At 39.5% G+C, this 25,717-nt stretch overlaps 2 protein-coding genes and 1 non-coding gene across 3 annotated transcripts in view; 1 reads left to right on the plus strand and 2 right to left on the minus strand.

Annotated features, from left to right (window-relative positions):
- The window catches only part of LOC133419345 (C-Jun-amino-terminal kinase-interacting protein 4-like), a 58,745-nt gene extending 42,981 nt beyond the window's left edge, over nt 1–15,764 (minus strand). The window contains exon 1 of the mRNA XM_061708463.1: nt 15,101–15,764. Coding sequence (XP_061564447.1) covers nt 15,101–15,403 — 303 coding nt within the window. The 5' untranslated portion in view covers nt 15,404–15,764. The remainder of the gene's footprint in view (nt 1–15,100) is intronic.
- Nucleotides 15,765–16,223: 459 nt separating this feature from the next.
- On the minus strand, nt 16,224–24,540 carry daglb (diacylglycerol lipase, beta). Its single transcript, XM_061708462.1, has 15 exons — nt 24,037–24,540; nt 23,799–23,950; nt 22,592–22,766; nt 22,236–22,503; nt 21,987–22,109; nt 21,762–21,889; nt 21,473–21,599; nt 21,285–21,368; nt 21,021–21,098; nt 20,862–20,942; nt 20,444–20,571; nt 19,424–19,492; nt 19,054–19,126; nt 18,532–18,785; nt 16,224–17,554 (listed from the first exon to the last, which is right to left on the minus strand). The coding sequence occupies exons 1-15, from the start codon at nt 24,129–24,131 to the stop codon at nt 17,359–17,361; spliced, it is 2,031 nt and encodes a 676-aa protein (XP_061564446.1). The 5' UTR covers nt 24,132–24,540; the 3' UTR covers nt 16,224–17,358.
- A 1,055-nt stretch (nt 24,541–25,595) lies between these two features.
- Nucleotides 25,596–25,667, plus strand: trnaq-cug (transfer RNA glutamine (anticodon CUG)). Its single transcript has one exon. It is a non-coding gene; the product is annotated as a tRNA-Gln (tRNA).
- The last annotated feature ends 50 nt before the right edge of the window (nt 25,668–25,717 follow it).

The following is a 25,717-nucleotide window of genomic DNA, read 5'->3' on the forward strand; positions in this document are numbered from 1 at the left end:
AGGAGGAAGGAGTGACACACTTGAATGTCAGCGCTCAGAACTAGATAAACTCGAACTCGTGGATATATGAGAAAGATCAAGTGGAATGGATAAGATGTGTTGATCAAATCTTTTATCTGTGTTGAAACTAACTTCAGTCATTTTTTCAGGAGATTCAAAGTGTGCTCAAAAGGATTATATTCATTATATAAATTCTTCACATTTCTCAGCTTAGAGCGTTGACCAGCTTCTCAGACCGTACCCCGCCATCCATTCATCCACCATCAAATCTAATCCATTTAATAATGGCTCAACCTGATGGCTATTCACACTTGTTAGCAGATTTGTTTCTTAAAAAGCTTTGAAAAGAATGTTGACTCGATAAAAAAGGAGCAAAATTCATGATTCATTCTGAGTGAAAAAAACGAGTGCCAACCAAAACTCATTGAAAATTTCAAAGATGGCAAGAAAGGACACCAACAGCCAGGATAAAACATCAAATATGTTTTAGTGGATCTTCCGTTTACACCAGCTGAATATTTATCCAGACATGTGGTGGCATTTCCAAGCTGTGCCAAGTTTCATCTTGACTGGACAAACATTGAAGCGTGTTCATATCTGATACCAGCGCTATGATGATCTAAACTCAGATTTGTATACTTTATGCAAGCGAAGGCAGTAATTTCATGCAAGTGAACATGAGGCCCAAGAAAATGTGGGACTGAATCCGATGCAGCGGGGTACCATCAACAAGTTAATGCAACTCAGAGCAAACGCACTTCACGCCATGATGCTGACAAAACCCTGCGTCTAATGAAGATCAGTCACATCATGGTGGATATAAACCATGACCAATCAAAAAGGTCACCAACAGCAGAGTTGCTATCCACAAAGCTTTGGGGTTTGTGTGGCTAAATAACCTCACTAAGGTTACTGCTCCAGGATTCATATTTTTATTGTCTTCTCTCAGAGGAAACTGCATTTTTTATAAGGTAAAACCGTGAACACAACTATTACCTGCATTTCTGTTCAAGAAATTAATAATTGCTAATTGTTACTGTGCATTTGCAACTGCAGTAGAACCATGTGATGCAAGAATGGCAGATGTACAGATGCAAGTGAGACCTTAGTCCACGTGTACGTAAAACACAAAAATGAGCATTACTGCTCAAATGAAAATAGCTGCATTAATAGGGATTATGTGGGTTGATGTGGCCTCTGCGTTTGAACTGATAGTTCATCTGATGAGTTGAGTCAGGGGTCTGAGGAGATGCAGTCTTGTAGTCTTGTGATGCGAGCGCTGGCTGGAGGAAAAGCCCTGCGGTCTGAGTCCTGTGAGGGTCTGCCTGCTATCTACACAAACATGATTGTTCCCAGGGCATCAGATTACAAGCAGCTCCTTTTATTGTACAAACGTCACGCCGACACCTGAGGTTTCTAAACAAAGGCGATTTGTCTACAGAACCTTATGAACTCCTTAAAAATATTTTTTTTGAAATCTATTATTAATTGTCTCTTTTCTGCCTGGGAGCTCAGACCGTTAAAGCACTTGATGTGTCATTTGTTATCTTTGAGTGTTCTCAATGGCAATCAAAACAAATATTAATAGGAACACAAATGACTACAACATGCACTTCTGATATATTATCAAATCATTCAAGCTTGTCATGTGGGGTCCACAAAGCCCACGGAGGAACTTAAGCACTCAAGTGTTCTAATGCAACATTTTCCATGTAAATCTAATAAGAGCATAAACATAGCACCAGGAGAGGCAGGCTAGACTACAGATCAGAGGAATCATGGGAAAGGGGCTGAACCCTGATCTATAGAGAGCACCTGACAATTACAGAGATAAGTAACGACTTTGTTAAGGGACATGGAGTCTGGTCAAATCGTCTTTTATTTCAAAAGATTCCTAAGTGAGAGAAATCCCTGAAAGCATTTGAAGAAGCAGCCATGATTATTATCAAAAATGCCAAGGAAGGTCGCTTTGAAGCCCCCTCCATCAACAAAACATTAGATTCCTTATGAAAGGAAATGAAATAATTTGTCTTGAAATCCTTGCAGCTACCACAGACTGAAGAAGGACAGTTGGACATAACCTTCTGTGACATCACTTACAGGTTTCTGACTTCTTTGCATTTGTACACCCGTCCGTTCAAAAAGTTGTTTACGTTACTAGCCTTCACAACTCTGTGCGTTGTTTGCCATAATGGGGTTATCAAGCAACACACCGAAAAGAAAGTTATTTTCTATTATTCCATCCATCCGTGAAATTGACGACAAACGTAATTTTCAATACTTCTTCAGGATGACTGACAATTTTCTTCTTCGTCTCTTGTTTAGTTTCAACAATCGACTCAATAGGGCTCCTATGATTGCCGGCGTCACTGTTCCTTTTCGTCTGCAAAAAGATGGACAAAAACAACACAAAGTACGGGCAGCAAAACAAAACTGTCCAAATCCTGTTGTAGCCACCGTGCTTAGGAGCCTTAGTGGCTACTACGATCACTTGAGCATGCTGACCTTCGGCTGGCTGCTCTGCGCAACCACTCGCCACCACTTATGTGCACCAGGCCGTAACAGGTTAATTTCTGCTGTAAAACTTGACATTTTAATATGGGGGTCAATGGAAATTAACTTTAATTTTGGAGCCAGTCCCGAGTGCTCATCTGATGAACTGTCTTCTGCTGTCCCTGCTTCCTTTAAAAATCAAATGTTGCCCCTCGGCAGCCACAACAGTCAAAGCAAAGCTGGAATATTTTCCTTTGGGATATATGATTAAATATAAGGTTGCAGCATGTGACTTCATTTAGTTTTGAGGCTCTATCTCGGCTTCTTTTCTTAATTACTAACCATGGTTAATTCTTATGGCTATACATTGTATAAAACTAAACTATGAACATATAGATATCATTTAGACAGCATAAAAATAACCTAGTCTGTGGGTTACAGATACTGAAACCTCCACCCACTGCTGTCAGCACATTCATGAGGGACGCTCCCACATCTTGCCGTCCCACCATGGTGCTGCTCATATGACCCAGGAAAGGGGTTTGTGCATATGACAACGCTCCAGAGAATAAGTGTTCTAGCGTTTTAACATGCTCTCTTCCCTCAACACTGCATGGATAATGCTCTCTTTGTCCCTGAACACACACACACACATATTCATACATGCACACATACACACACATAGCCACACACACACATAGCCACACACTCTACTGGCACTCAATTGACAGAGTGAAATCAGCTAATTTTTTTGGATGCAAGCTGCTACTGAGACATTTGGGATAGTTGGGCTGTGGGAGGCCTTGGCCACATGACAAACTAAACCGATGCAGAGTTAAACAGGGTAACAGCAGTACAAGAATCACAAATCAGGGCCTGGATTTCAGCATGAAATTGCATCTTTTAAACAGATTCGCATTGAAGGCAAGAAAACTAAAAATGTTCAGAAAACCCTGGCTCTAGTTCAGACTTGGAAGAAATTGACAAATGCTACAAAACAAACTGACTCCCATCCTACAGAGTACACTAGGCTCGTCTGTGGCCTCCCTCTGTACATGATGACTATGATCCCATGCTGCTGCAAAAATCTATCTGCAATATTTACAGACAGGTTTGACTTAGATGAACTTGAAAGCGTAGGTGGTGCAAAGCCTGGGCTTCCAGAGCTGCAGTCCTCTAGCAAACTGGCTCTATTTAAGTTTCTGTGTGTGTGTCAGTACTTTCCATGCATGTATTTTTGCACAACCGGCAGCTGGTCATTGTTGGCATCATTTAATAACTCAGCTGAAGAGACATGAAAGATCTGCTGCTTCAACTACAAGCTCAGGATGGTGAAGGACAGAGCTGTTTTGTTTAAATTACTATAGCTCTGTGCTACTTTTTTTTGCCACCCAGAAAAGCCCAAGTAAAACCAAACCACAACCCCCCCCAAACTATGAGAGACACAATCTCAGAATAGGAAATGCTTCTGGTACAACACAAGAATAAAAAAACTAAAACAAACCAAGTCAACTAAAAATAGTTAAATATAATTAAATGCTTCACATCAAAACAAAACTAAGTGACAAGAAAGCTCGTAGACAAACAGACACTGAGCTAAAAAGAGCAGAAACCATTATCAAGCACATTGGTTGTGGGTTTTTAGTAGTTAAGGGAGCCATACAATGGAAATGAAGGAAAAGGGAATCCAACAAAAGAGACTATAATTATGATAATGACAAACAACAACAACAAAATTATTCTGACAAAAATAAACAAATTTGTAAGAACAAGATTTTATAGCCATAAAAATCTGTCCTTAAAACCTGCAATGATAAGCTAATTAACCGATTAGTCAATCAAGTTAAACTCTAAACCGTTTTGACAATTTATCAATGTTGATGTAATATTTCCAGCAAAGCAACAATTAGATTGCTCCCCCACAACAAAAACAGAATAACTGAGTCAAACTGAAATGATTATTTACGCTAATAGAAGTTCATTATCGGACAAAGCCCAAGTCTCAGTGAAGATGTCCTGGAGATGTGCAGCAGTTCTTTGAGCACTGGCATGTTAAGACGTTCACATCTTTGTCGTCATAACATAAAGCACCAAAAAGATTTGATCTGATGATGGCCTTAAAGAAAAAACAGCGAGTCCAACTCATCTCAAAGGGAATGGAAATACTGGCACCAGATTTAATTGGAGATCCCACCGTGGCTAAAAAGTGAGCTGAATAAAATTATGCTTTATAAATTCCTGAGGCAAATTTATTTGTTGCAATTTATGTTTTAGAAACAAAGAAAAAAAAAAAAACACTTGCAAATAATTTTTGTGGAGTTACTACGCAAGGTAATTGCAGTACATGCAATATATATGGTCCTTACTGAAGCTAAGCTGACCCAAGAGTTCAACTACGTCATTTTTAATCAGTATATTGTAAAAGAAGGTTTCCAGTGCTGCCAATTATGTTGAGAAGTACTTTTATAGTCATTTCCTGTGGTATAATAGCAAACAGCCAAACTTCTTTCTCAAGTTCTTCAGTTTTGTTCTTTTGTTTTTTTTTTTGTTTTTGTTTTTTTAAATCATTGGCTCATATCTCAAAGCACTCCTGGTATTTTCTTTACTCAGACTCCAGTCCACAGCTGACACACCCCACAAAGGCAGAGTCATCTGAATATTTCTGGAGATGACAGGACTGTTCTGGGAGATGGGGGCGAAGAGAAAGAGTCCAGTCGTCTTTGTTGACACACTTCAGTCTCACAAATGGTGGCGTCTCTCCAGGTAGTCATGGACGAACCTAGTTTTTATTTTCTGGAGCATCTCACATTACAGAATCACGTTAAACGTGCTGGAGAAATCAAAATATCCTCACAGTGCTGCCTCCTTTGTCCACATAAGAGTGGGCTTGTTGAAGCAGCTCAATGATCTTCAAATCTAACCCCAGGTCACAAGGGCAACATTCACAATGCAGGCATAAACCATCAAAATCTGATATTCAAATCCCAGATTTTATTAGGCACTGCAAGTGCGAAGGCCCTATTGTATCTGTAGGAATTTTTTCTTGTCATTATTATTTATTACTCTTCTTTCTTTCTTCTGACGAAAGGAGGGCCTTTTTGCCCCCCTAAACGTGCCCCAAAAGTCACCAAGTTTTGCACGCAAGCCAGGCCTGGCGAAAAATTTGATATTTAATGGTTTGCATTAATGGGCGAGGCAAAATGGCTCAACAGTGCCCCCTAGAAAACTTTGTGCCTCAAGCCCCACAATACGGTTTGACCTACATGCACGAAAATCGGTACACACCTGTATCATGTCGTAACTGAAAGAAAAGTCTCTTGGCGCCATGGCCGAAACCGAACAGGAAGTCGGCCATTTTTAATTAATCGTGTAATTTTGGCACAATTTATGCCATTCCTTCGGCAGTTAATACGGCCCGAACCGTAACATGCACCCAGGTGTTTTATACATCAAAATATGCGTCTCCATCCTGCGACGGCGCGCATTACTTTTCTCTTTCAAAAGCGTTACCATGGCGACACTAGACACCAAAAAGCGCGCCCCCCCCTTCATCTGATTGGTCCATATTTGATAGTTCCCCAAAAGTCACCATATTTTGCATGCAAGCCAGGCCTGGCGATAAATTTGATATTTCATGGTTTGCATTAATGGGCGTGACCTAATGGCTCAACAGCGCCCTCTAGAAAACTTTTCTCTGCCATAACTTTTGAATGGTTTGACATAAAGACTCGTGGGTGGTGTCTTTGGACTCGGTATTGAGTCCTTGATCTTCATTGGCCTGAATTAGCCCCGCCCCTTCTTCTGATTGGTTGTCCCTATTTTCTGTTATAACTTTTGAATGGTTTGACAGAGAGTCGTGCAGGGCTTTCCACTAAGGCATAGACTTGTCTCGGACGTCACACTGGCCAGGTTTTCATTGCACTTTTGAGCAAAAGAAAATAGAATCTCTGAAAGTTCATAAAAAGGTGGGTTGGGGGTTGGTGTTTCCAATGATCGGTGTTTTTCAAATAAGTGTAACTCTGTTTATCTCATCCTGTGAGATTTCTCTTCAAAACAACAAAAAGAAGATCTCAACGTTGAAGAAAATAAACTAAAAAATCTCTAGTTTTTGATAAATCCTTTAAATCATACTACACCATATTAGTGAGGCCAAAAACAGCTGGAAACTAGATTTTAATGACTTTAGATTCGCCGGCTACATCACATCCGGCGCTGTCAGAGACATGGAAATGCGCAAACAGTGTATCCATTACACTTATGCGAAGAATTGGATTATTGACGCGCCTGAAAAAACATCTCCTGGAATCGTAAAAAGGTTTACTTGATAGTCTGGAGTTTTTTTCGGATTAGTGCGGTTTCACAGATCATGGGGTAATGGAAACATGCCTTATGTTAAATTGACAATATGTGTTCTTTCTTATAAACTTAAATCATCCAGTCCACTAAACATCAAAGTTGCTTGGTAAATCTTTCATGGGCATATACCACATACTCAGCTCTCCTCCCTATCCCACAAATGCATGTTCTTTACAAACACGTCACCAGTTAAAAAGGGAAAAAAAAAAAACAGGCTTTCCAGCAGTATAAGATTTATTGCCAGGAGGCATTGTTACAACAAAGATATAATCTACCAAACACAAATTTCCTTACTTTTTGTGCTAAATTTATTTTCCTTTTGGATCAACAGCCAACCCTAATCCCCCTAATATGGATAAAACCCAATCAATGTTTTTGTTGTTCTTATCCTCAGGCTGATTTCAAATGAGCCGTGATTTAAAATGTTGGAAATTTACAAGGGGACCTATTATGAAAAACAGGTTTTCTCTTGCTTTAACATATATAAAGTGGTCTCCCCTCAGCCTGCCAACTCAGAGAAGGAGGAAAGCAACCAAATTCTGCAGTGTCTGTACAGCCGCCCGGATGATCCATCCAGTGTGATGTGGCTTCTACGAGCCGTTCAGATTCTGCTCCTGTCGTGACGTCACGACACGAGCGATGCGTGAAACCACGCCCCCAACCAACTCCGCCGGCCGGAGCTTCCGCCATTTTTTCGTAGCGGTGTATCTCATAGACATATATACATAGACGCCGCATTGACTGCCTGAGAACGTCGGGAGTGGCCGCCATCTTGGATCGGTGGCGCTTTGACTCCAGTGCGTTCACTTCTATTGAGGAAGGAGGTGTATGCATGAGTAAAATAACTATAACTCACTTAATTTTCAACCGATTTTCACGCGGTTTGCTTTGTTACAAACGGCAGACATGTAGCTATGATACAGGATGCTTCATGTACGTTAAAAATGCAGGCTTTCATGCTAAAATACGTTCTGCAGGTAGTCACACTACTGGTTATGTTATTCAGGTATACTCACATATATTATATATATATATATACACACACACACACACATATATACATATATATACACACACACACACACACACACACATATATATATATATATATATATATATATATATATACAAAATACAGTATAGCATATTAATGAATGTATTAATATATTTGAATAACAGACATAACAAACTTAAAAACAAAAAACATAACGGATGACAGCATTCAATTGTCATAATGGAAAAAAAAAGAAACATTTGGAAGGAGTGTGTGTGTGAGGAATTGTATATTAGTGTTATAAATGAAATGATATAATAATGCAATCGCTATGATATATAATTTTATAATATAATACAGTCAAAAATATATGAAATGAAGCAACATACAATAAGATAATACAATATGCTATATTACTGGGTACGCTAATATGATAAAATCACATGTAATATAATATGGTATAATAGATTAATATAATATCATAAATTCTGGACCATGAGTTACAGCTGTACTGTATGATCGTCGTTCATTTGAGTGATCTGATTTTAACTACTATCCTCTCATCTGTACCGCCATGATTGTCTCTGTATGTGTGTGTGATGTGAACAAGTAGAGTCATGTTTTTATGAGTTCCTCATTTAAAAAAACACTGAAAATACAGTGGCTCTGTGAGAGAAACAGACAAAGAGAGAAACAGACAGACAGAGAGAGAAACAGAACTGTTGTGAAGTGTGAAGAACAGTTGGTAAAAATGTAAATAGTGTAAATGAAATAAACTCAACTCAACAATCTTTTTATTATTATTTTTATTATTATTATCATTATTATCATAGTGTACCTTATTTTTTGTTACCCCTTATTACATGTTATAGTATAACAGAATGTATGATATTATATTAATCTATTATACCATATTATATTACATGTTATTATATCATATTAGCGTACCCAGTAATATAGCATATTGTATTATCTTATGTATGTTGCTTCATTTCATATATTTTTGACTTTATTATATTATACAATTATATATCATAGCGATTGCATTATTATATAATTTTCATTTATAACACCAAATGTTTTTTTGTATGCTGTCATCCGTTATGTTTTTTGTTTTTAAGTTTGTTATGTCTGCTATTAAAATATATTAATACATTCATTAATATGCTATACTGTATTTTGTATTGTGTATATATATATATATATATATATATATATATATATATATATATATATATGTGTGTGTGTGTGTGTATACATATATGTGTATATATGTGTGTGTGTGTGTGTGTGTGTGTGTGTGTGTGTATATATATATATACACCTGTGTGTGTATACCTGAATAGCATAACCAGTAGTGTGACTACCTGCAGAACGTATTTTAGCATGAAAGCCTGCATTTTTAACGTACATAAAGCATCCTGTATCATAACTACATGTCTGCCGTTTGTAACAACGCAAACCGCGTGAAAATCGGTTGAAAAAGAAGTGAGTTATAGTTATTTTACTCATGCATACACCTCCTTCCTCAATAGAAGTGAACGCACTGGAGTCAAAGCGCCACCGATCCAAGATGGCGGCCACGCCCGACGTAGGCCCCAATAGGAAGCGTCAGTCAATGCGGCGTCTATGTATATATGTCTATGGTGTATCTCGTCATTCGCGTCGGGCAGCCAATCAGCACAGAGCCTCATTATCATAGCCTCCCCGCCCACTCACAATCCCACATAGAGAAGGTTAGAAACGGGGAAGATAAAGACATGGCTTAGAGACTGAATTTCTAATTTATTTAGCAAAAACAATCAAAAGCTTGTTTTTAAAAGACATTCAAGGCCTGTTTAAAATAGGTATTAAATGCCATAATAGGTCCCCTTTAATATCAATAAATTACATTCACTCACCACCAGGCAGTCTGGTGGCCAGTATCAGCGAATGCATTTTGATCAATCGACAGAGCACGTCTGGGTAAACTGCGGTCTTTCAAGGGTCAGTAGACATCCCTGACCAGAGACCTGAGGGAAGTTTTGCTTTTCCTAAGAATTTCCTGCCATGCCTTTTCCTCTCCTCTACTGAGAGAAGCCAGTAGAGACGTATTCCCCTGTGGTTTTGGCCGGGGGAAAAAAGCAACACTTGGCACATTCACCGTGTTTGTTTGGAAAGATTAATCTACTTTTAGAGTGACTTAATGTCAAAATGAGCCGATTAGTTAACTGAAACTCTGCCACACTACTCATTAGCCTCCTTTAAAACAAGCAGCTTTGTTGGTGTTGAGGACTAATTTGGATTGACACACCCTGCGTGTGTTATGAATTTGTTATTTTGTTGTGACGGTTAGCGAAGAAGCCCAAATTAAACAAAGATACGGCGGTAGGATAAATGTATTGAGCTTGGCTGTGTGTTTGTGTACCTCTACATTGCAAACTTCTACTTTGTCTCTAGGGCACATTGTACAAACGTGTTCATTGGACAGTTATATACACTCAATCATTAAGTAAATGTCCATTTTACAACCTTATATGGCTAACAAAAATAGTGAACCAATTTTTCTGTCTCAATTTTTTTGCTCACAGCAATTTCTTCCTAAATGTCACAGGAGCTTGATGTTTTACTGGCTGGATGGAGCAAAAGTAGGTTCTTACAATAAACTTTGTGAAGGAAAAGATTCCAGAGATACTTTAAAGTGCCATCTTTGCAAGATATGTGATAATATTATATAATTAATCATAATATTTATTCATCAGTATACATCGAAACACACACCATAATCCTCTGCTTTTAACCGATCAAATTAGGAGCAGTGGGTTGCCATTATTCCAGCGCCCGGGGAGCAATTAGGGTAAAGGGCCTTTTTCAGGGGCCCAAAGTTGTTTATCTTGGTTGCCATCATGGGGGCTTGAACCTGGGGGGCTTGAGGTCTAAGCGCACATCTGTAACCACCAGACTACCACACAAAGCAGCTTCTCCAAGATGTGGACAAGCAGTGACTCTACACGGAGGCCGTCATAAACAGCAGAACAGCAGCAGTCATAATATAACTAGCACAAGAGGAAAATGTGAGCCAATCCTAGTTCAAGTTACGTTGCATTTTAAATTTTGGGCAAAACCTAAATATCGCAAAAAAAAAAAACCTGTCATGGATACACCTATAACTTGAAAAAAAAAGGCAAATATCGCCAAATCTTTTGTAGGCTTCCACGTAGTGGTTTTTCAGACTTGTCAATAATACAGTTTATCCCAAAAGTGTAATGGAAACACTTTTTGTGAATTTTCACGTCTCCAGCAGCGCTGGATGTGACGTAGCCGGTCAATCTAAAGTCATCAAAATCTGGTTTCCAGACGTTTTTGGCCTCATGTAGTTGTGCTGAGAGCTACTCAATCATAAAGCATTACTACTGAATAATCATTTGAATGATCATCCTCTGCCTTCATCTTCTCTTGATTATTTTTGCAACAGCAATAGCTGCAATCGCAATAATTTGTCAAAGACTATGATGTTTGTGCCAGTCTTCTTCAAAATTGGATATTCTTTTTCCACTGTCTTGAAGAGAAGTCTTGCAGGGAGAGTTATGGAGATAAGAGAGAACTAGAATAGTTATGCTCATTAAAAAAACAAAAAACAACACTGTTCAATGGAAACACCAACCCCCCCTGCAGCGGTTCCTTTATTGAAAGTTTCACTTTTCTTTTGTAAAAAAGTCTAATGGAAACGTGACTGAAGAAAAACAAAAAAGCTACAACTCAGAGCTTTTCACTCTCATTTAAGCAGTTATACAACTTTTTGCCAAACATGTTGAAGGACAGGAAAAAGTAGTCAGAAAAGGCTGAAGCTCTGTAGAAGAGACCATTTGAGAGGATTACTAATGAGAAAGGTAGCCAAGGTTTGTTTTTAGTCTAGCAACAGATGTTCTGCTCTCTTGGCCTTTGCTAACATCATCTCCCTAGCTGGACATGTCATGCAACACTGACTGCTACAAGTGCGCTCACTCCCCTAAGCCATGAGCCAAGACTGGATTATGGACGCTGTTGCTGTGATTGTGTAGCCTTGCCTTAAAATGTGTCCCGAGATATTTGCAAGTGGCCAACACTTATACAAGGTCTGTACCTCCTACTCAACCAAATCCATCGACCAAAGCTTAAGACGGGAGTGTAACACCAGATAACAACGAACCAATATTGAGACAAATGCAGAGATGAAACAATGAAAAAGAAAAAAATCCAAGAGAAAATCAAGTCAGGAAAGCTACGTCCTGAATTTTTATAGGAGCACACAACATCTAACCTCTCCAAAAGAGAGAACGTAAAGACTTACATCATCTCAGTTTAAGAATGTCACTGATGATAAACGACATAAGTAATTAGAGAGCTGATGAACTTCACATAGAACAACATACCTCCACCATCCTGAAGGAAACTCCCATGTTCACAGGTCTGTCTAAAAGCTCGAGCAACAGGTTCCAACATGATATAAATTATTAACGCACCGGGCTTGGCATTCAGCATTAAACCTTTGTCGCAAATGTCAACAGCTAGGACAAAGCAACTACATGTGAACACATATCAGAATCAAATAAGTATTTCCTTGCTATTATAAACTGCAAAAAAGCTTTAGTGTAAAAACGTTCATGGTGTTTTCCGACAGAATGTGACTTATTTTGAGGCGATGTGAACACAGAACAAGAGACAAATTAAAAGCAAACCAAGGAGTGTTTGAACTGTGAAGATAATAAAGTAAAAGTTCTTGACGAATGACTAGTTTATATGTAGATGTAATATGTGTTATGTGAAATGTACCTCTTATTTTGAAAATAACTGTGATGCCAGGCGTGAATGTCTTTCAGAAACAATGTATTACTCTGGGTTACTTTTTTTTATTTTTTTTTTATTTAAAATTTGACCTTGTCGAGCTATAAACTAGGTAATTGAATTGTGACTAACAATAACATAATAAGCAATTGTGACCATCCTAATTTCTGGAGAAAGCTGTTTTAGATCTCTGCAGGATAAATTACGTTTGAGTAATTTCTTCATAAATTAGATTTAAAAATGTGCATTTAAAGAAGCAGAGTTTTTTACATGTTAAAAAAAAATCAGTATGAATTTCATTAATACTGAATTATTATGATTATTTTTAATCATAATAATTAGAAACAGTTGTCAACCTCTTAAGGTCTCCTGTCCTTGCTATTTGCAAAAACCACCCAAAGTAACTTTGGATTACTGTCTAACTATTACTTTATCAATCTGCATCACGCATCAGCTACGATATAACAAGCTCACGAAAATATTTTTTGGAGCATTTCCACGTCTTTGGCAGTGCCGGATGTGTCGTAGCCGGTCAATCTAAAGCAGGGGTGTCCAAAGTCGTTCCTCGAGGGCCGGTGTCCTGCATGTTTTAGTTGTTTCCCTGCATCATCACACCTGATTCTAATTAACGGTCATCACCACCTTGTCATCAAAGTCTGGATAGTTCTGTTGATGACACAGCTCCTTGTATCACGGTTTGCTAAAAAAAGGGACACATCTAAAACATGCAGGACACCGGCCCTCGAGGACCGACTTTGGACACCCCTGATCTAAAGTAATCAAAATCTAGTTTCCAGCTTTTTTGGCCTCATTAATACAATGTTGTTGAAGACTTAAAACTTAGAAGACTTAAAATGTTTTTGTTCATTTTCTTCAACGTCGAGATTTTCTTTTTCGTTGTTTTTGACGAGAAGTCTCGCAGGAGGAGATACAGACAGTTAGGATAATTACGCTTATTCAAAAATCAGCAATAGATGGAAACACCAACTCCCTGCACTGGTAACTTTATCGAACTTTCAGAGATTCGATTTTCTTTTGCGCAAAAGTGTATTGGAAGTGCAACTAGTAAATGAGGCTACTGAAACAGAAGAAACAACATCAGCAACAGCAGCAGCAGCAGCAGGGTAAGAATGACAGGGATGCCAGTTTCTGAGTTAGAGGAGGAGGACAACATGTTTGAAGAGGAAGAAGATGGTTATTTTTCAGACTCCCAAAATGGAAATATAAATAAAAAATAAAAAAAGAATTGTGGCACAGGGTGTCATGTCAGCAGAAAAGTTAACTTGACCTAAAAACAATTGTCAATATTTGTGAAAATGTTGGATTTCGTGGTACATTCTGCCAGGTTGCAGATTTCTTTATTTTGAGATATCCATCTGATGTTAATTTGAACCCCCAAAAAATTTTTATTGATTAATTCAAAACTGGTATATCATCAATAGTTGGCATCGGCTGATACCCCCCCAAAAAAGATATATAGTTACTTTTCAGACGGTCAAAATGGAAACATTAAAAAAAAATACAATAAAAAAAGGAGTTGTGGCACAGGGTGTCACGTCAACAGAAAAGTTAACTTGACCTAAAAACAATTGTCAATATTCAAGAAAATGTTGGATTTCATGGTACATCTTGCAGATAAAACTGTGCATCATTTTTATTTGAGATATCCTTCATCTGATGTTAATTTGAACCCCCAAAATATTTTCATTTATTAATTAAAAAATTGAAACTTGTATAAAATCAATAGTTGGCATCGGCTGATATCCAAAAAAAAGATATATATTGTTACTTTTCAGACTGTCAAAATGGAAACATGAAAAAACAACTGTCAATATTCATGAAAATGTTGGATTTTGCAGTACATCTTCCCAGGTTGGAGATAAAACTGTGCATCTACTTTTTATTTCAGATATCCTTCATCTGATGTTAATTTGAACCCCCAAAATATTTTCATTTATTAATTCAAAAATTGACAGCAGTCAACAGAAAAGTTAACTTGACCTAAAAACAATTGTCAATATTCAAGAAAATGTTGGATTTCGTGGTACATCTTGCAGATTTTTTATTTTTTATTTAACCTTTATTTCACCAGGAAACAAAAACTCGTTGAGATTAAAAATCTCTTTTACAAGAGGGTCCTATATAAAGATAAAACTGTGCATAATTTTTATTTGAGATATCCTTCATCTGATGTTAATTTGAACCTCCCCAAAAATTGTGTTTATTATTTCAAAAAGTTGGATACCCAAACCTAAGATATTGGAATGGGTACAGAAAACAAAACAAATGTGGGTGTCAGTAAGTTTTCTTTACCAGAAACATTTCATAACAATGCATAATGCAACTTTGTGTTTATTGACTGCAATGGGATTGAATCGTTCCAATGCAAAGTCCCTACCACCACCCTGTCCTCCGGGTAACAGGTCGCGGTGCGGCGGTGCGGGGCTCACCCACCTCCTCGACGTGCTTCCTGCGGGACTTCTCCCGCTCGTACTGCGTGACCAGCTGCTCGTTGTCCTCCCGCAGCAGCTCCAGCTCCACCTCGCGCTCCTGGCCGGAGGCGAAGCCCGCGTCCAGGCTCTCCAGCACGGCCACCACCAGCGGCATCAGCTCCTTCACCGCGTCCTCGTCGTACTTCTCGATGAGCCGCTCGAACTCGCGGTAGATGGAGCTGGCGAGCCCCGACACCCGGTCGGACATCGCGGCGGAGCGGCCGGAGTCGTCCTGGTACAGCACCGCGTCGTCGTCCAGCTCCATTTTCTCACCTCCACTCTCCGCGCTTTAATGAGCCACTCTGGTTACTTTCAGCGACGAAAAACTCTTCTTTCTAAAGCATTTTTTTTAACTGTTACATTACACATAGGAGACGGTGCACTTTCTGAAACCAGGTCTGTGTTTTGGACGGCTGACTTTTAGAGGCGAGCTTGGCCTCGTAGCTGTGGAAAAGTCTCCTGATTAGTTTCCCCGTCCAACAGATGAGCTGCTGCCGCCGCGTTCACTGACCCTCGGAAAAGCCACAACTGTCACAGTTCAAAAACTCAAAAGCGTGAGAAAAAAAGTAACACTTACATCAGAGATAACGCAGACTAAAAAAAAAAGTAACTACGAAGTATAAACTTGCATAGCCGTCAGTGGTGAATACAAAGAAATACATCTCTCAATTGCTTATATGTAACCCAGTTACGGTTATGTGACGTTTAGGGGCGGAGTAAAAAAACAAACAAATAAAAAACTGCCTCGAACAAAACAAATCCCTGCTTCAAGAAATTCCAGAAATTGTATTATTCTTGTTGGTAAACCGCTGTTTGTCTCATTTTATGCCCAACTTTAATTCTCATGTGGCATTTTTTCTTTGTCAACTTCAACACAGAGAAATGTATTATTGTTTTTAAATAACTGCACTTCTTAAACTCACAAACCAGCACAAAGTAATATATTTGTAGGCATCTTTATGACTATATGACTGCATAATCGAACCACGCGGGAATTTAATCGTAAAACACAGCTGGATTTTGGTTTTGACATATGGATTACAAGCATCACTTGAAAATGTCATGTGTTACAGCCTGGAGCGTTAAAGAAGTTAACTTGTCCCCACAAGAAACATTTCATAATTTCTTACACCCTCCGTTTACTTACATGAGTCAGTCCACTACAGCAAAAATACAAAAAAAACTTTAGGCTCGTTATACTTGAATGTGTTTTTTTTCTTATTGCTACCACTGAGTTCAGAAATGTTTCTAATTTTAGTAAATTAAATAAGGAAGAAAATGTGTGTATGCCACAAATGCTTTTATTTTTATCGAGGAGTCAAATGCATTTCTTTTGAGTGTTCAAAACAGATATGCAGGCATCAGCTGACTTAATGTTTAGTTCCATAGATCACTTTAAAAAAAATCCCAAATCTTGGCAAGTAAACAGATAACCATATAATGTATGAGCACAAAGCTTTTTTATCATGTTTGTGTGCCAATACTACACAGAATTGAAAAAGCAGAAGTAAATTTGCTGTAAAAACACTGCACTCAATCATCTGTAAAGTAAAGCTGTCACCTTGTTCTCTTGTAATGCATAGACTCCATTTAAAACCCTGATGTGAACGCATTAAACACAAGACACATCGACTACATCTACACAAACAAAAGTGTGAATTCAATTCACACCTTCGTACTGCCAATCAGCCCACTTTTCAGACATCTTGAAGAGCCATCACAGGTTCTCGGCGACCGGGGGGGGGGGCTTCGTTCAAGCACACAACAACCACTCGCACGACACAAAACATGACGCACCAACATCACAGCATCTGCATCTGCGCCACTGTCGAATATTGTACACAACATACATTCAAACATCATGGCATAAAGTTGCTCACGGAGTAACTCACAATCAAAATACATATTCAAATGGTTAAAAGTGCAACTTAATTAATCCCGTGCTCAAATTCCGACTCAGCGTCACTCCTGACTATTACGACAGGCAAACCTCCACAGTCACATCTCCCATCGTTATTACAATCAAATGTTTGTATTTTTTATAGCAAAAAGGAAAAACAAAACCATGCGTGGGACCAGAACATACAGGAAGAGGTTGGGCTCGCAGTCCCAGTGAAGCAGCTTTAGCTGGACCAGTAGCACAGACATGAGCAGAAGTTGGGTCGACACGTCGTCGGGTCTGGGAGCAGAGACCCGAGGAGTCGGCCTCCGCGGTGCGTCTCAGATTGTATTGTTCTGGCTGTTGTTTAAGGACGAGGGACAGAGTGTGAAAGGCCGATCAGCAGTCAGACTGTTGAGCGCTCGGAGCACAATGTCGGGCATGTGATCTGCAAGCATCCTGGGGCTGATCATAATACTCCGGAACGCCATTTCATTGGACCAGTCCGCACGGTACCGAACCTCGGAGAAACAGGATCTGAGGGACAAAGACGGAGAGACAGTGGCTGTTCGGTCTGAGTCTCAAATGTTGCGACCTCTGCCACAAAAATAAGGACTTGCATGTGTTTAATTTATTTTAAAAAAATAACCTAAAATATATAACAAGACCATTTTGGTTAAAAGGGAGGGCCTATCTAGGGGGGTAAACCTTAACAGCTCCGGCTCTGTAAATGGGTTGCCGGTCCCCCAAACAAGAGATACACCAAGCAAAAGGCATCAGGCTTGTTTTTAAAGTTTCTTTCCGACTTAGCCATTTCTTTTAAGGCAAATTGTAACAAAATATCTCATACCCGAATGTAAGAGTAACTATTGAGAACCAGCATACAAATCACAAGTAAAGTAGAATCAAATTGACATAAATCAAATAAAATATAGCAGCTGAAACTGATATACACACAAACAAAATCCACGCAGTCGTAATTTGTCTGCAACAAATATTAAGTGTATGGATCAGTTTACTTTTCTGGACAAGGAGAGGGAGAATCTGGCTTTGTGTGCTTTGTTGATGTTTCCATTCTTTTTTTTTTTCAAACATCAACAGATGTGACACCATTAAGAAATCACTTACCCTACCCTACCCTTTAATCATAAGCCTTTTTTAGAAGCTCTTTTCAAATGACTGTAACCCAGTTCCCAGTTGTGCGAGAGAGAACATTTAAATGGTTTATGAAAGAAACGAAGACAAGCTTCAAGTGGATATTTGGTGTGTTACAGTAGCACGAAGCATTCACAAGCTACTGCCGTCTGAAAACAGCTCCACCTAGATTTTACCACGTGTGCTTCACATTACTAGATATTGAAAGCTGAGGTTATTCTTTAACTTCTTTTTTACGAGCAATTTAATTGAACTGTATTCAACATGTGAAGGGCCCAACAAGAAATCAAAATGTTTTCTACTGACAGTAGAACTGAGGTGAATTATAAATAATACATGAAAATAACCTGGAGACGGACCTCCGTGATGGACCGTCTTCTGTGATGTGCAGAACCCGTCCAGGCAGGAAGAGAGGCAAGTGCGTAGCGGTGTGGGCAGGTGAGTCATCTGATCCCAGGCTCTGATAGGACGACGAATGGCGAATCATCAGTGACTCTTCCCCCAGCAGTGGCTGGCTGAGCTCCTGCTCCCTCCTGTTGTCCATCTCGGTGGGGAAATCGTCCGGGTCCCCACCGAACACCTCGTACCAGCATCCCTGCAGCAGGATGCGGTACTGCAAGGCAGACACAAAAGGTAAATGTCACTGAAAACAGGTGACATACTTCACGTGTTTTCCCAAAAGTTAATAACATCCTAAAAGTTGTTAAAATATTAATACTGGACATATTTTAAGACTTGGGCACCCCCAGACAAATGTTGAGTTTTGTTTGTATGACATTTTGTTTTTATCATTACATCCCCTTTATGACACGTCCAGACTATCAAGACATTAAGTTATGCCAGCATCTCCTAAATACTGAAAAGTACTGTAAAGTTCTTACTTTGGGCTTATTGCAGTTTGACACCATTTTAAGTATACGTCTCTTCAGATCTTCCATGTTGGGAATGCTTAGTCTGTGAAACAAGAATGACGGAGTAATGAAAAAATAAAGAAAAATGGAGCATGCAAACTACACCCAAATACTTTTTTATGCTTGTAATAAAAGAGTCGTGCCAAAAATACTCCACACCAGACAGCAGTAGTAGCATAAAATAGTCTGTTCACTACAGCACTTTTATGATGATCAACTGAAAACGTCTCTGCAGCGCTGCAGCCAACACGGAGACAAGCATTTAACTGGGAATATAGACTATCGGTGAATGGTTTTAAGAAAACATACAAATACACAGTGAAAAGGGCTAATTTCTCACCTGGGGACCAGATCCTTCCCCAGCACCACTGACACCACGAAGTCCTTGGAGTAATCAGCTAAGGCTTTACTGCAAATACAGAAAATCCATAACGAGGCATGAGAAAATACAATTTTACTGAAATACAAGGTTTTATTAAATGTGTTTTAATGTACTAGATGTATTATTATACTATGTACTCATTTGCTAACAATAAAACATTCATGACTAAAATCATTGAACAGTTTAAAAATCAACGTTCCTTAAATAAAGATCAGAAGGGACCTGCCAATTTCTCTTTCTTACTGTACATAATGTAATTTATCTGGACACTCATCATCCCCTACCTCTCAGATGGGATCAAGAGCTGTCATTTATCAATATCTGCTATAACCACATGGACAAAGGATCCCTGGTGGTAACCTTTGTCAAGCACTATGACACCGATTTAACCAGAAATGAACCATTAGGTAACAAAATCGAGTATCTGTACAGACACTCAAACGTCAGAAAAGATTTGGAAAAGTAACATATGTCCCTGGAAAAGACGATAGCGGTTCCAGGGACATTCATGTGTGGAGATGTTTTGTACACTGTAAGATTTATTACAGGAAGAATGGGATGAGATAACACCTTAAGCTCTTCCTTATTTTTCGTGTTATGAGAAGGAATGACGACATCACAAAGCATTATAAGTCTTACAGTCCCAACCTTTTTGGAGTGTTTTGCAGGATAGGGTGTATTTTAATAAATTAAACAAACATCATAGTGTAATTTTGATTCATTTCTCATATTGTCCCAGTTTTGTTTTTTCTTATATAGAGTTGTAGAAAACAGAATTACTCTAAAAACAACTGAGTAAAATATCCTCACTGCTCACATTTGCAGAGTGACTAAACTGCCTCTTTCATTTGCATGAGCAGGTGTTATTCAAAGCAGCCAAATGAAATCAGGCCTGCCCAGGGGCAAGTGCTCATAAGTACTAAACTTTATGAAAAGTACTCCCAACCGCTGCCTCCCAGGGTCCTGGCTGAGTCTTACCTCAGGAGGCCTCCTGGTGGAGAGAACGCGTAGCACTGCAGGGTGGGGAAGGAATTGCGCAAGAGGATCGCCAACAGCGAGGCGGTGCCAGCGCCCAGACTGTGACCAGTGATGACAAGTTTGTACTCCTACAAACACAGGAAGGCACCAACACACTGCATTTTTTTTTACAAAATTAGCCACAATCAGTCACCTCTGAAAATCAACAGCTTGACAAACAGATTTCCTCGCCCTTACTGTAACAGCCAGATAGCTGGCCTGTTCATAGTTTATTTCTTTTGCAGATTAATTCTTTTAAAATTAACTTTGGCCATACTTTTATCTTTTGCATGAGAAAGAACAATGAGGCTTTACTTCTCTGTGAATATAGTCCAGAAACAAAACACATGCAGCTTCTGAGCCAGGTTTCTCTGCTTACCGGTGCGATGGAGAATGCTTGGTTCAGGATGCCATCATTGACCAGCTTCTTGTAGATGTAACCCGCCGCCTGACACATGCCCTGCAGGAGACGCGGCCGTCATTGAGGGAACCCACACTCGACGCACATTTAAACAGAGACTGGTTCAGAGCGGCTCACCTTATGAGCGTAGCAGGCTCCTGACACTCCTTCTATGGGCAAGTTCTCACATTCAGCAGACAGGTCTGTCAGGGCATCCTGGCAGAAACACGTGCAGCAAAAAAAAACAACAACTTTCACATTGATTGTTTTTATATAGACAAAATAAAATACACTCACATACCTTCATCTTAGTTTTAACAACACATGCTTCTAAAAAGCAACCCATTACAATCTTTATATGTCATTAAATTCCTTTTATTCATATTATGGATCCCATCTCACCTTCAGAGAAAGTGTTCCTCTGACAGCCACCAGAACAGCCTCCCTCTTATGATCCAGAGCCACAAAAAAGGGGATTTCATAGATCTGTAACACACCAGGTTTACTTACGTAAGCATCACTAAAAAGGTAAAGCTGGTACAAACCACAGCAGAGAAAACAACCCAGTGGGACAAAATGATGAATCCTACCTGATTGTGGAAGCTGACATGGATAAAGTCTCTGTACTGCAAACCAGTGATCTGTAGGATTGACGAGAAGTGGCAGCCAAGGTGGTCTCCCCCGACGATGTCATACTCAGCAGAGCGGCTGCGACAACTGAAACATGCAGGCGCACATATGGATTTGGGTTAAGGCACAGCTAAGTAAACAAAAAAAGCAACGTAAAGCGTTTTTTGGCTTTCATCATAAGTAGCCGTCATCCAAGCTTGGGATTTCTTATTACATGTCCAACTCATGCAAACATAAATGATATCTTACCAGTCTTTGCTGAGTTTGCATGGTCCAGTAAAAGGGTTGGAATAGATGTACAACGGCCAGCCATAAGCTGCTGCAGCAAACTGCATACAGTGGGCTGCTTTCTCCAACTCCATCTCCAAATCTTGCCCCTTCAAATAGCAAATGAATGCATGTCAAGTAAGGAGGTGTACTCAAACATTCCTGATTACTGTGAGCGCTCCTGTCCCAGCATGAGTGACAACTTACAATAGGAGAAGACGGACTGTGAATATTGACAGTGTCTGGGTCTCTGCTCTGCTCCATCTTATCCTGCTCCTGGTGCAGCAAAGCCAAACCAGCTGCTATGTCACTGGCAACCAGGTCTGTGTCCTGCAGGATGTGCATTGCATTAGAGAAGATCATTGGAGGCTATTTGTTTTGATTTTATTCTACTTTTCCCTGCGTTAGTTTGATGAGATTCGTGACACAACTGCAGAAGCAGCGTTTGTCCCTTACAGAGAAAAAGTTACTGAAGAGCTGCGCGATGCTGGAGAAGGCGGCCCTGTGGCTCTCGTCCTGCGGCAGGCAGCAGCACAGGAGCCGCAGCCGGCTCTCCCACACTTTCACGGCCAACGAGCGAGCGGTGGACAGGAACTGGCTGCCCTCACTGCTCTCCATGTCTCGCACTCCCAGCGGCTCCAAGCCAGCAGCAGGGGCACGGGGGTTTCCCAGCGGGTCGAAGACAAAAACTACCCCCACTGCCGTGAAGAGCAGGATTATCCAGCTGTAACAAACAAACAAAAAAGACAAAAAATGTTGGACCGAATCACATCTATGATCAATTTACAAAAAGAAAGAAGAAGAAATCCCACCTGGCAACCACTGCAGAAATGACTGCAAACACTGTGGCAGGATCACAACCTCGGCTGTCGTCAGACACCCAGACAGCTCCCAGACAGGCCCACACCAGCTCTGGGATGTACAGAAGGGCTCGCAGGTAAACCAGGGCAGGCATGGAGCGCCGCGGGCCAGGATTTGTGATGGTGCCTGAGGAAAAAGGAGGCACATTTTTAATATTCACACACAACAAACCAACACATGCTTGACAGGTGACAAACTATTGTATTTTAAAACCTCTAGCTCTTAAAAAAAACAGAACAAAAAAAAACAAGATGGATTGAGTTTGCAAGAATTTAATCAGTAAAACTTTAGATAAGAGAATAAAGAGTTATTTACATAAGAGATACTGTGCATAATACAGTTCAGATATAACCTGTATCAATCTTGATAATAATAAAATGTTGATATAATGTCTAACTAGTTTCACATAATTTCTAACTACATTCATATAGCTTTTTAAGACCCAGCGTCCACATGCATTGACATCGCATTTTCATTTTTCTTATTCCATAATATTTAATCATGCTGTTCTCTGGAAATTGAGACCAAGTGTCTCCATACATGGACATAATTTTTCTCTAAAACTGCATAATGTCGAAAAATGATTCTTAGTTTTTTATGCTTATCGGGTTCTGATAAGCCCATAAGGCAACAAGAAATTTAAAAAAAATTATGTACCGAGCAAGAGCTCGAGTCTTAAGAGGATAGAGGATAACACACTTCCACTGATTCCCACCTATTTTGTTAAATCTGTATTACAGAATCAGAATTAGGTTTATTGGCCAAGTTTGAATTTGACTCCGGTTATTTCGCTCACTGTACAGTAAATAGACAAATGGCTCTTATTAACATATATACAATTTAAAAAAAAGTGAAAGGTGCAGCAGTATGAGGTAGACATCGTTAATGAAAGGTGCATTGTTACAGCATATGATTGAGGTTATTATTATTATTATTGCACAGTGATTGATTGAGTCTCAGAGTAATCAAGTATTTGTACAGATTGATTCACTTCCCGCTGCACTTCTTTCACAATATCCTGCATTGTGATCCCATCGCTGCTCTGACACCAAGAGACTTCCATTCTTAAAAATATTCACTTCCATGAATCTTTTCATATAAAATGTACAGAAATTTAAGATGGAAAGAAAAAACTGAAAGCAAGTTCTAGATAGTTACCTCTGGCACTGATATAGACAATGGCACATAGTGACAAGATGATGAGCGCCAGCACAACCAACAGTCCGACCAGATAGCTGTGCAGAACACCTCTCCCATTACAATCAAACCGTCCCTTGTGATAAACGAACAAGATCAAGGTGCCAATCCACCTGGACAGAAGAGGGGAGAAAAGATCAGAGGATATAATACTGCATCTAGCTGCCAAATTAATTCAGGATTTATGTAACCTGCATACCAGAGCACACGGAGGACCAGTTCAAAGCAGCCGGGGAAGACCAGGTCGTCGCTGGCGATCCCCCACCGCCGTCCGAACACCACCATCCCAGGCATCCTGGAGCCAAACCTGCAGGTCTCTCAACGACGAAAACTGAAGCTTTGCGCCTCTACAATGTGTTGGGCAACATGCACATCACGCCAGGCACGGCTTCACCGGCAAAGAACTCGCATCTTTTATCAATGAATATTTCCTGGGTTGTAAAAAAAAATAACTGCAGCCTCACAACGTGACCAATCTTACAGAGTATTTTAGCCACATTTGTTCAAATGAGAAGATCTTAACGCAGAGGAAAGCAGCTCAGGCCGTATTTCTGATGTCATGGAAACGATCACACATTCCTAGAAATTAACGCCCGTGATAAATACATTTCTCCATTTACAACATTGTTGTCTGATAATTTCGAGATATTTTCAGCTTTCAGTCTTTTGTTTTTCTCGGACAGCTTTGGTGTCCGCATGTAAAGCTCTCCCTACTGCAACACAGACCGCGAGACGACAGTTCCGCTGCGTGGGACTTAAAAAGACTTTAAAAAGATTTAGGAAGATAAGATGGGTGACCGCGGTTGAATTGGTTTGATATTGGATATTGGATATTCGACATTCAAATTCAACACCCATAAAACCTGTGATACATACCACTGATTTTGCTCAGACCACTTGTGATGTGTTCATGGTCATCCAGACCATATATCACAAAACAGTAATTATTAAAAAATCATATATATGGGCTGATTTAAAAATCATATGGGCTGATTTAATGTGGTTTAATGAATTCAACACCCATAAAACTTGTGATACATACCACTGATTTTGGTCATATTGCTTGCGATGTTTCATGGTCATCTAGACTATATATCACAAGAGAGTAATTATTATAAAATCATATTATGGGCTGATTTAATGAGGTTTAGGATGACCATGAACACATCACAAGTGGTTTGAAAACAATCGGTGTTATGTATCACAAGTTTTATGGGTGTTGAATTCATTAAACCACATTAAATCAGCCCATAATATGATTTTATAATAATTACTCTCTTGTGATATATAGTCTAGATGACCATGAACACATCACAAGCAATATGACCAAAATCAGTGGTATGTATCACAAGTTTTATGGGTGTTGAATTTGAATGTCGAATAGCCTATCCAATATCCAATATCAAACCAATTCAACCGCGGTAGATGGGTGTTAGTGTAAGGGGAGATGCCAGAGGGAGATGTTGAATGTCCCAGGTTATTTGGCTCTGGTCATTCAACGCTCCGATTCCCTGCATCATGTACATGTGTTCCCATTCCAGGCACTGATACTCCCTGTGAGAACAGAATCAACGGTGTAATCTGTCAAAGGCTTGAGACAAGGGAACTGCATTTTCTTTCTTCTTTTTTGTGAAGTTTGTGTTTTTTCTCCTCTGAGTTATCCAACCTGTTATTATGAAGTTAAATCATAACGTTTGAGGGTCGTAATCGTGGCTTATTTTTAATTTATAAAGCTGTCTACTGCTGTGGGAGACATGCGGTTCCATGGTGTAATGGTTAGCACTCTGGACTCTGAATCCAGCGATCCGAGTTCAAATCTCGGTGGAACCTGTGTTTTCTATTTTCACTCTATTTTTAAGTTGTCCTTAAATTTAAGTAAA

Source organism: Cololabis saira, chromosome 19, assembly GCF_033807715.1.
Source record: "Cololabis saira isolate AMF1-May2022 chromosome 19, fColSai1.1, whole genome shotgun sequence".
Classification (NCBI taxonomy): Eukaryota; Metazoa; Chordata; class Actinopteri; order Beloniformes; family Belonidae; genus Cololabis; species Cololabis saira.